The sequence below is a fragment of the Dryas octopetala genome, chromosome 8 (genome assembly GCF_963921425.1).
Source record: "Dryas octopetala chromosome 8, drDryOcto1.1, whole genome shotgun sequence".
Classification (NCBI taxonomy): Eukaryota; Viridiplantae; Streptophyta; class Magnoliopsida; order Rosales; family Rosaceae; genus Dryas; species Dryas octopetala.
In genome coordinates this window covers 8,126,656-8,137,834 of record NC_141373.1, presented here as the reverse complement: position 1 = coordinate 8,137,834, position 11,179 = coordinate 8,126,656, and the positions used below count along the sequence as shown (strand labels likewise).

General features: G+C 37.2%; 2 protein-coding genes across 5 annotated transcripts; one reads left to right on the top strand and one right to left on the bottom strand.

Annotated features, from left to right (window-relative positions):
• The first annotated feature begins 1,496 nt into the window (after nt 1-1,496).
• SQN (peptidyl-prolyl cis-trans isomerase / cyclophilin-40 (CYP40) / rotamase) lies at nt 1,497-5,673 on the top strand. 4 transcript variants are annotated; one of them, XR_015124087.1, is made up of 10 exons: nt 1,497-1,725; nt 2,473-2,973; nt 3,086-3,173; nt 3,311-3,363; nt 3,444-3,548; nt 3,938-4,013; nt 4,413-4,450; nt 4,599-4,672; nt 4,776-4,849; nt 5,307-5,673. XR_015124087.1 is itself a non-coding variant. In XM_086255489.1 (9 exons), exons 1-8 carry the CDS (start codon nt 1,555-1,557, stop codon nt 4,653-4,655), a joined length of 1,089 nt encoding a protein of 362 aa, XP_086111615.1. In that variant the 5' UTR covers nt 1,497-1,554; the 3' UTR covers nt 4,656-4,672; nt 5,307-5,673. The 4 variants fall into 4 exon arrangements, 2 of the variants coding, with proteins under 2 accessions (XP_086111615.1, XP_086111614.1); XR_015124086.1 differs by having other exon boundaries at nt 4,599-4,676; XM_086255489.1 differs by lacking the exon at nt 4,776-4,849.
• Nucleotides 5,674-6,783: 1,110 nt separating this feature from the next.
• LOC147276813 (ARM repeat superfamily protein) lies at nt 6,784-10,674 on the bottom strand. Its single transcript, XM_086254498.1, has 8 exons — nt 10,375-10,674; nt 9,839-10,129; nt 9,450-9,733; nt 9,158-9,286; nt 8,265-8,387; nt 7,775-7,882; nt 7,239-7,417; nt 6,784-7,122 (listed from the first exon to the last, which is right to left on the bottom strand). Exons 1-8 carry the CDS (start codon nt 10,526-10,528, stop codon nt 6,999-7,001), a joined length of 1,392 nt encoding a protein of 463 aa, XP_086110624.1. The 5' UTR covers nt 10,529-10,674; the 3' UTR covers nt 6,784-6,998.
• Nucleotides 10,675-11,179: the final 505 nt, after the last annotated feature.

The window sequence follows — 11,179 nt, the reverse complement described above, 5'->3', positions numbered from 1 at the left end:
AGAATAGAGAGAGAGAGAGAACAAAGAATGAGATCCGAGAGAAAAAGATCAGAAATAAGATTGGCCGAAAAAAAGTAGGAAAAAATCGGAGTGTGGCTACTCAGATTAAAAGGTGGATTGGTACTGTAGCAAATGAGCTTATTCAAAACAAAAAATATACAGGCGTACTAAAGAAACATTAACAGTCCAAATATGGACTTTAAGGGCCCGTTTGTTTTACCTTCTTAACAGGGACTGGCTTAGTTAAGACCTTAAGCTCATGTTTGGTGAGCTTAGGATTAAAAAAAGTGGGGCTTAGTGAATCCCCTCTAACTTAAATGAACCTTCTTAGATGGGCTTAGTGAAACCCATGAAAAAGTGGAGGATTAGCTAAGAACCTCTTGACTTGCCTCACCATCGTCACATGAAGCCTCACCATCATCACCGGACCTCTTCCCTGTGACGCCCTCCACTATCGGCCACCAGTCACCTCCGCAACTCCAGCTACCCGGCGGCTTGCCCAGCCACCCGTGCGCAACCCAGCCCATCTCAGCCACCCGCTCGCAGCCCAGCCCATCTCAGCCACCCGCTCGCAGCTTAGCTCTCCGGCGGCTTGCCCAGCCACCCGCGGGCATACCACCCTAGCCCAGCCACCCGCTCGCAGCCCAACTCTCCGGCGGCTTGCCCAACCACCCGCGCGCAGACCACCCCAGCCCAGCCACCCACTCGCAGCCCAGCTCTCCGGCGAAGTCGGTCTTTGTGTTTTCTGTCTTTTCTGTGAGATTTGCAAAGTGGGTATTCTCTACTTACTTGGTTTTTTCCTGATTGTGCGGTTTGGTTATCTGGGATTTCATTTGGTTGTTGTGATTTTATGAAGTGGGTGTTAAATTTTCTATCTTTTTTGTTATCTGGGATTTCATTTCTTGGATTGGGGTCCTCTTTCTTATTCTATATGGTTAAGAGTTCTTGGTTTCAAATATGTATCTCTCCAGATTTCTGGTTTGCGTATGAGATGAATTCAAATCTGTATCTCCACCTTGTTAGTCATGCACTACACCAAACATAAAGGCAGTTTTTAGCTAACTTAGTCCATGCCAAGCTAGTCCATGCCAATCCCTATAGATAATCCATGCCAAGACAGTCCTGTGAAACAAACGAGGCCTAAGATAATTATCTGAAATTCTTTCTATGCTCTTGTTTTCTAATATCGAATATTATGCGACATCACTATGACAGTATTTGTATAGAAGATGAGTATATAGAGAGATGTAGTAAATCATTTTGAGCATGACAAGTTAACAACCTCTTTCGATTATGACATGACAAATATCTTAATTTCATTGAATTCCTATCGTAAATTTAAATCTTAGGGAGGGTAACATAACATGTACTTAAAAAAAAAAAAGAAATTAAAATAGAGCGGCTTTTCAAAGTTGGCAGGGGAGAGACCGAAATAAATAGGGTTTTACTAAACTCTGTTTCCCACTCTTTGTTTTTTTGAGAGACAACTGAGAAGAGACACAAACAAGAGAAGAGTCCAGAAAATCTTGAAGAGAAACTGAGAGTCTGAGAGAGATGGGGAGACCAAGGTGCTTTCTTGACATTGGCATAGGAGGAGAGCTTGAAGGCAGGATAGTCATCGAGCTTTACGATGATGTGGTGCCCAGAACCGCCCAGAATTTCAGAGCTCTCTGTACTGGTGAGAAGGGCATTGGTCCCAACACTGGTGTCCCTCTCCATTACAAGGTCCTCTCTTTCTCTCTCTTTCTTTCACTATTTATGTTTGTATGTGTGTTAATGCATCTGGTTTCTTGTTACTTTTTGTTTTTGTGACATAAAAGACTGGTATTGTCTTGATTGATATGCAGAACTTATGGGTTTTCCATTTTGATTATTGGGTTTGTGTATCAATCTTTATTTAAGGATATAATCGTCTGCAAGACTGCAACTTTTGTTGTTCTTGTTCTTGCATTCTTGTAGTCATTTGGCATCAGAGTACCTATAATGAGAATTCATTTTGATTTTGACCCAGGCTTTCATAAAGCCAGGTCTGACTTGGTTGCATTAATTGTCAATGATTTTATTTTTATTTTTTTTTTAAAGAGTCTCATTTGGGCACTATTCTATCATCAATTTCTGGGATATTTTAAGAACTAGTTGAGAATGTTGACAAAGACAGTTAATTCTTTGCCACAAACCACAGTTATGATTTTTTTCTGTGAGTTTGTACAGGATGTTGAAAAGAAAGTGAAATATCTTATTATACATGAACTTTTGTCCTTGTCAGACTGTCTATAGGAAAACTTTGTTAAGAAGGCTGGACAATCCATGGGCTAGAAAATGAAATTTTCTTTTACAATTGAAGCTTGCTTTTTTGTTGTACTTGTACTCCAATGTGCTTTTCCTGTTTGCCTAACATAGGTTATAGCTGCCTTTGAGATAAGTAAAGCTTATCTTTTAATATAATCTTCTGTTATTTCCATGTCATATCAGGGAGTCCGTTTTCATCGTGTTATCAAAGGCTTTATGATACAAGGGGGTGATATTTCTGCTGGAGATGGTACTGGGGGAGAATCTATATATGGATTGAAATTTGAAGATGAAAATTTTGAATTGAAACATGAAAGGAAAGGCATGTTGTCAATGGCTAATTCTGGTCCGGACACCAATGGTTCTCAGTTTTTCATCACAACCACTCGCACTTCTCATCTAGATGGGAAGCATGTTGTATTTGGGAAGGTGATTAAAGGAATGGGAGTCGTCCGTTCAATTGAGCACATTGCTGGTAGTGATGGTGATTGTCCCGCTGTTGATGCTATAATTGCAGATTGTGGAGAAATCCCTGAGGAGGCAGATGATGGAATATCTAATTTTTTCAAAGACGGTGACATTTATCCTGATTGGCCAGCTGACCTTGATGAGAGTCCTGATGAACTTTCTTGGTGGATGAGTTCTGTAGATTCAATTAAGGCTTTTGGTAATGAATATTTCAAGGTAATAATGACTGTTGTGTTAAGTTACATCTCAGGCTTATTCTCTAACTTGATAAATTGCATTTCTGAGCAACATATTTGTATTGAAAAAATGTGATATTTACTGCTCACAGAAACAAGACTATAAGATGGCTCTTAGAAAGTATCGAAAGTCTTTACACTATTTGGATATTTGCTGGGAGAAAGATGGAATTGATGAAGGTGAACTTGCTTTGCTCACTAAATATGTTATTCACCTTTTCCTTTAGTGGTATTAGACAACAAGTTTGTTACCACGCCAATTCACTATACTTCAATTCAATATGATGGCTTACTTTTTGTCCCCTGTGACTGTGCAGAGAAGAGTTTAAGTTTGAGAAAGACTAAATCACAGATTTTCACAAACAGCTCTGTAAGTTTGTAAACGCGATTTCATTTTTTTTTCCCATTGCTTTTCTCTAGCTTATGACCACACTTGGGATGTTGTTCTAGGCTTGTAAATTAAAATTGGGAGACCTGAAAGGAGCACTGTTAGACACTGACTTTGCTATTAGGGATGGAGAAAATAATGTTAAAGCATTTTTCCGACAAGGTCAGGTTAGTATCTTCTATTGGAATGGGTTCTAATCACTAAAATGATGGGAGTTTATATATGTGTGTGTGTGTGTGTGTGTATACATTGTCTCAGCTGGTTACCTATGTGGATAGAAGTTTTCTCTTCAACTTGCTTTTATTTCTTTTTCTCTTTTTAAAGTATTTTCTTGTTAATTTGCATAGATCTGTAAATCTGTTGATGCATGCATGTCAGGGTGGTCTTAAATCGTTGTAACATTACATCACTCTTCTTCCTGGTGCATTTACTTCTACACTTCCAGTGTCTCATCTGTGTGACCTGGCTTTCACTATTGTGGCTGGCTGTTAACTGATCAGAAATTAATTGCATTGCTTCCTTATATCCTAATGACTTTTTTCCTTCTGTCCATCAGGCATACATGGCACTTAATGATATTGATGCTGCAGTTGAAAGCTTCAAGAAGGCATTGGATTTGGAGCCAACTGATGGTATGGACAGACCTTGAGCCTAAGGCTATTTAATTTTAGTGGTTTAATAATAATATTACTGTGGTAGATAATTGTCTGTTATCTTATTACTGTTGTTGTTATTATACTATGATGGAGTGTGGTAATTTATATGTGAGCGGAAGTAGATTTGAACAATCTGGATCCAACGGTTTTTTTATAATTTCAATTTAGATGTGTATACCAGTCTCCAATAAAAGTAACAAGAAGTGTCTTGTGAAAGGAGGAGAGTACTGTTTGTGTTTTGTAAGCATCTGCTAATTTGTCGGATCTACAGTGTTCTTATATAAAATGCATAAATGGTCAACTTGATGCAAATTACTATGCAATTTGGGGTTTCTGTTTTCTGAAACTTTCTGATAGTTTACTGTTGATCTTCAGCTGGAATAAAAAAGGAGCTTGCTGCTGCTAAGAAGAAGGTGTGTATGTCAAAGCAGACTTGTGACCTTTTTGTCACAATAAATGTTCACAATCAACTCTAATGCTCCATTACCAAAAAAAAAAAAAAGGAAAAGAAAAAGAAAAACCAGGTTTTCAACATATTATCCATACTTTTTATATTTACAGATTTCTGATAGAAGGGATAAGGAGAAGGCGGCTTACAGCAAGATGTTTCTAAAATAGCACTTTGGAAGTCAACTGTATGTAAGATACTGTTTGATTTGCCCTTATTACTCCACATAGATGTTATGAATGTGATTTTGCAGTACAAACTGTCTATAACTTGAATTACAAATGTTTCAGAGCCCAATCATAATTAGTGTCAACCGGTTCAAACTTTTTTGTTACGATCCCTGATTTTCTGGAGCGAAAATCAGGTACTGACTGTCATCTTCTGCTTTTATGATATTTCATTACCAAGTTTGATTGAAACACAAATATGTTATGATTGAGTCTTGGAGATGTCTGAAACATTATGACAGGTTATATGCTAGATTTGCAATATATATAATGATATACATATATATAAAATTTCAGAAAGAATTTGAAAGGAAAGGTCCATTCAGTTATACTTGTCATGTTCTGTTTACTTTTCGGTTCCACTTAAAAGTAGAGTTCTTTGAGGCAAACTCATATGCTATGGTCAAACGATCAAAATGATTGGTTTGGTTCAATATGAGTACTACACTATGTTTGTCGATTTCATTTATGATACTTCAAATATAGTTCCTGTTAGCTTCTTGTGCAACTTAATTGGTGTCTGTGGAGTTTATGTTACTCATGTTTGTATGTTTCTGCACTCATGGTTTACTTTATCCCCTTTGAATTTTTCAGGGTGTTCCAGATCATAGGAGAATAGTCTTATCCTTGCAAGAAAATGTAACTGTAAAGAATTAAAGCTTGGAGCTCATCTGATTGAACTTCTTCCCTCCTTTTTGTTGTAGGAAGGCAGCTTTAGTAATTTGGAACTTGCAAAAGCCAATGAATTGTGACTTGATGAATTGTTAAACCAAACAATTTTGTCCTGTTACGTAGTAAAAGGATTTGTTGATATGATAAACAAGATGAACTACTTTCACTGTTACATAATTTTTGTTTGTTTCTGATAATCATGTTATGTAATTGGTTTATATTATCACATGACAAATATTAGACATTGGTGTTGGCCTCAATTATCCCTAGTTTACTTCAGGGTGTGCTATTGGCGTAGTATTCTCAAACTTCTATGTGAAAGTGCAATATGAGAGTGCTTATGGTTACGTGCAAATGATGCCTTTTATTTTTGAATGGTATTTTTTTTTTTAATGAAGCTTAATGATGAGCTTTTTAAATGGGTAATGCTAGGGATATCAACTAAGTGTATCATTTAAGTGTATCATCTCTCTAATAGAGGTGAGCTTCACCTGGGTGGGTTCCATTTGGTGGGTTCATCTCTATTAGAGAGATTGTGCACTTAGATGGTACCCCTAGCATTTTCTTTTTTAAATTTGACGCCTTAATAATAAGATCTTTAAGAGTTTGGATCATTTTTATTTAATTTTTTTTGTCATTATAAATCATAAGAGTTTTTGCAGTTCATTTCTCATATTTGCTAAGTGTAAGCATGGGAATGAAACTCATTCACAAGGGTAATCAAAACTCACAAAATGGGTGTTTTGCAATCCAGAAAGTGGTGGCTTTCCCATTCTCATGCCCTCTGGACTTTTTAGTGAATGATAATGAGAATTATGCAATTATACTTTGGAATAAATAAAATCTTTTGGTATCCTGTTTACGCTATTTCTATACCTGACGTTCTCAGATACTGGAAGGAAATGACACATTTCATAAGTTACTAAAATGTTAATTCTGAACTTTTAAGACGATGTAATTATGGACAATAACATGACATTAACACACAAAACATAAACAAACATGGTGGTAAAAACTTGGACAGACAAGAAAGAAACCAAATTTATGGTGCGAACAAATGTACCATAATTTGTCTAGAACTCTTATAAGAATTCAGAATGTATGTTGCAAAGTTGCACCCCTCGTGGTGTTATGCCTTTATTGGAAAAAATGAAGTCACATGCTTTCTATAAACGCACTAGAGATCGCTTTATGAGGATGATTTAAAGAACACTTAAAATACTTTTGTAAGTTTGAAATGCAATTGTCTACTCATGTTTTTTTTTTTGGTGTCAAAGTTGTGTCTACTCTATTAAAACTTAAAAGCCTATAAAAAGACACTCGAGTACTCGACAGGGACCTAAGAAAAGTGGAATTTCAAAAAAATCAAGATCCCTAAATGTTGAACCACATGTAGCACTAGGAGAAGCCGGTGGCCATACTATGTCACAAATGATACGTCACAGCTGCCCTCATGCAAAGGCCAAAACGAACAAGAAAAATTAATTTGGGCAAGTAAAATTGTGGTCCAGCAAGGAACAGATACTACATATATATCAACTTCATTATCAATAATATAAAAAAATTAAAATAAAAAAGCTATAGGGGTTGCCTCCACTATGTCTTCGCCACTGATCACAAGTTATAATCATCAAGTCCCAGATCCCTCAGGGCGTCCGTAGCGGCATCCTTACAACTTACATGGTTTTGCTTGGCCTTCCTTATGCATTTCTCAACACCGCTATTGAGCAGAATTGTTCTGTCCAGTGAAAAAGTTGTTTTCACAACAGTTAGGTGTCAACGGCTGATTTCACAACAGTTAGGTAGCAGAGAGAGAGAGAAAACTAAGGGGGATATGATAACGAAGAGACTTGCCTGTTTCCTTGGTTTCTCACAGCAAGATTCCGGATCATGAGACAGGAATTCCTCTGCATTTGCTGTGCCGCGGGAAACTTCTGCATAGCCTCAATGGCAAGTTCTCCAGCCCCAGCTTCAATGGCACGGGCTGCATTTTCTGGGGACCTTAAGGAGAGTACGGATATAACATACATAACCTGCACCATAATGAAAATAATTAATGGAAGGTTGAGTTACAATATAAATGCTTGTGTCAAACTGAAGTTAAAATCACAGTAAGGAAGCAATAGCACTCTGTTGTAAATAAGCATGGCATCACTGCCATATGCAGAGCCATTAAAGCCATACAATCAACTTTACAGTGTCAGACGCTACTAAACCTAACATGCATTGGAAAGCAGGGACACAATTATCAGTTCAAACATTGATAGTATGGCTAACATCTAACCTACATTTGGCACATGAACTGGGAATTTCACTAGATTGGGTACCTAGACAAATAATTGGTTAAAAAATTCTGCACATTCAATATGAAAGAATTGCATTTTCATTACCTCTTGCAGGACAGAAGGGTCATCAGAAAATCTAGATGAGAGTTTAATTAGCTTATCCAAACCCTTCTTCTCGACAATGGCACTCTTATTTGTGTCACTTCCTGCCAACTACAAGATAATAATACATAAGAGGTGCTAAAAAGTTTCACCAAACAGTGGCACAAGTAATCTTCAAAGTAATGGCAATGGCAACTCAAAAGCATCTGCCACTTTGTAATTAATATTAAGAGTTTACATGGAACAATAACTAATGTGTTAACTCACAAAAATTATGGTCCAAGAATTCCAATAAAACCTTCGAAAATGTTTTTTCCCCTGTTGACCTTCAATTCCTCATGTAAGAGGTTTATTGTGTCAATTATAATTTCATGCCGATATAAGTAAAACATTAAGTTGAAAACCTGTAAATTTCCATCAGAATTTTCATTGTCTCAAAAGATAAATAGAGAAGGGTTTGTTACTTAATAAAAATAATAAATATGATCCAGACCTTGCAGAGTAAAGAACAGCAAACTTTAGCAACTGTTTTGTTGCCTTGCTCACTACTGTCATCAATACTTAGGAGAACTGCATCAATACCACCATTTTCGGAAATGGATGTACATATTTCATCCTGCAGAAAGACAAAGCCCAGTAATTAACAAAATTCGAATAAGAAAATATTTCATATACAATATATCACATTTGTAAATAGCAAGATTCCATACACGTCTTTGAAACCATTCTAGGGAAGTCTTCACTAAAAATCAGATGAAAAGGTTCAAGTTGTATTCCCAACCAACATACCAACAAAAAAGATCTTTCCATTTACAGAATGTGAAAATAATGTCTTGATTGTGTGGTCTTCTGACAAATACACTAATAGCAGGTATCTGATGCAATGAGTTCATGTCCCCCATCGTCACAAGCATTAGTGGGACCCATAGGTTGGGCCAACTCTACTTTGAGTGCGAGGGGGAGGGGGGGGGGGGGGGGGGAGTAAGTGCCCCTGGAGTAACCTATAATGTTAATGTTATGTTATAAGGGATTTTCCCACAACTTATGTGCATACTAATTACTGACTTACGACAATGATGATGATAGAAGCTTCTACATGCTACTAGAATTTGAAGAGGCAGGCTATCATTGTCAATACTGCTCAAAACTTTCTAAAGATTGTGTCTCACATAGAGTCATATATGTACAAGCTGTAGTTGTTACCAAATCAGAGGCCAATCGGATATATTACTATATAGTATGAAGAACACACAAACATGGACAAAAGATAAATATACAGAAAAAATGTTTTAAACATTTCACCCTGATTAACACATAAAAGGCCACACAAGTGTTATTAAAACATCAACTTTAAATTGGCATCCCATCAGATTACAACATTCTTACATTGACAGCAACAGCCTTCAAAGCGATGCTTGCTGAAACAAGACTAGGTGAGCTAAGTCCTGCACGTAGTGAGTCAACCAGAGCTCCTGCAATCCCAATTTTGGCAAATTTCCGTGCATAACCATAAACCTGAATGTTGCATCATAGCATTGTTACTTTAAGGAACGTGTTCCACTTCTGATTTCATAGCGCATGTAAACATTTGAATGAAAGGTATCGGTAACTAAAGAAGCTGTTAGAAAGTTATGTATGAATAATAATTCGTGGCATTTTGCAAGAATCCTCAACTTACTTGCGAAGCCAAAACACGATTGTCATCAGGTGTTAAGAGGACCCGTATAGCATCATATAAACTCAGGACATTGCCTCCACCTTTTACACTCAGCACTCGCAGAATAAGCTCATCAATCTTCAACTCCATGAAGCACTCTTTTAGAATCTCATCACTCGTTGAAGCCGCAGCAACGACAGCAAAACCACTATTCAATATGTCTATACTCTCAAATCCATCATTTAGAATACCCACCAAAAGTTTTGGTCCACCACTCGCCCTAAAAGATTCTCTACTTTGTAAATCTACAAATGAACAAAAACCCAGAAATTACACACATATACAATGAATTAATGAAAAAATAAAAGTTCACAACGAACCAAAGAAGCAAAGTGAATTGGCCACCATACCATGAAGCAATGGAGCCATTGCCTTCAAAGCCGAAACAAGAGCGCGTTTACATCCGGCTTGAATCTTAGAACATATAGAACAAATCAATTCAACCCCTCCATTTTTAGACCCTATTGCTGAATTTCCAGAACCTTCAGAATTACACAGCTCGCTAAGCTTATCGAATAACTCCACCATCTCCTCGCCGATTTGATTGCTCAAACTGGCATTCAACTGGTTCAATCTATCCAAACACTGTATCACAGGGTTGTCCTTCACACTACCCTCTCCTGGGACACAGGTAACAATCCCTGTAAAACCAAAAAAAAAAAAAAAATTAAAAAAACTGAAAATTCAATAATGGAATGCAACCCATGCTACATTTTACCAAACAGAGATGTTAGTGTTTCTTCCAGAGCTTGCTCTGCAAGTAATCAAAACGAAACGTTTTGACAGAGAAAGCGATTTCACTCTCTTTTCTCTCTGTTTTTCTATACAAATTTTGCGGGAAGTAAAACAAATCGTTTTGGGGATTGGGGGAGATAGAGTATCGGACCGGAGAGATCGACGCCCTGGAGAGTTAAGGTTTCGACGGCGTCTTGGAGGGCCTCGGTGGGGTCCATGCCGAGATCGTCCATGTTCTCCTTCACCACCTCGTCGAAGGCCTCCTGGGAGATGGTACGGACCGCGTTCGTCGCCGGTGGGCCCATCTCTGTTTCCTGCACCGTCCGATCGAACGTACGGACTTCGGGTGCTGGTTTACTTACTGGTAGTAGTAGCTGGGGGGACTGGAGGGTGTGGCGAAGAGACAGCGCGCCGATTTGAAAATGAGGGAGGTTCTGAGATTTGGGGGTTGTTTTTGAGTGACTAGCCTGTCATCAAACTTTTGCAAGTACCAATTATGTCACTCCACCTGTCAAATACATGGGAAGCACTCTTTTTTTGTTTGTTGCCAAATTGCATTTTTTTCAAATTTCGTCCCGTAATTTTAATTTTGGCTAGTTTTATATTTTGATAATAATTGCAATCAAGTTTAAAATGTCGTCTAGGAACATTTAAATGAAAATATTCAAAATTCTCACATACAATCTAAATACATACATAATATATGTCACGTCGAACTTTTATCTTCAAAATAGACGGGTATAACATTTTAAATTTAAATGCAATTGTTATTAAAATACATTACTAAAATTGTTAAAATTGAAATGCAAAGAAAAAGGTTAAAAAAGACAGAAACTATATGAATCAAAAGTGTCATTTTACTTGTTTTTTCTAGAAAAAACACATACGACTATACGAGAACCATTATTATTGGTACAATATGAGAAGCAATGTTCCTATATTTTTCTATTTTAATT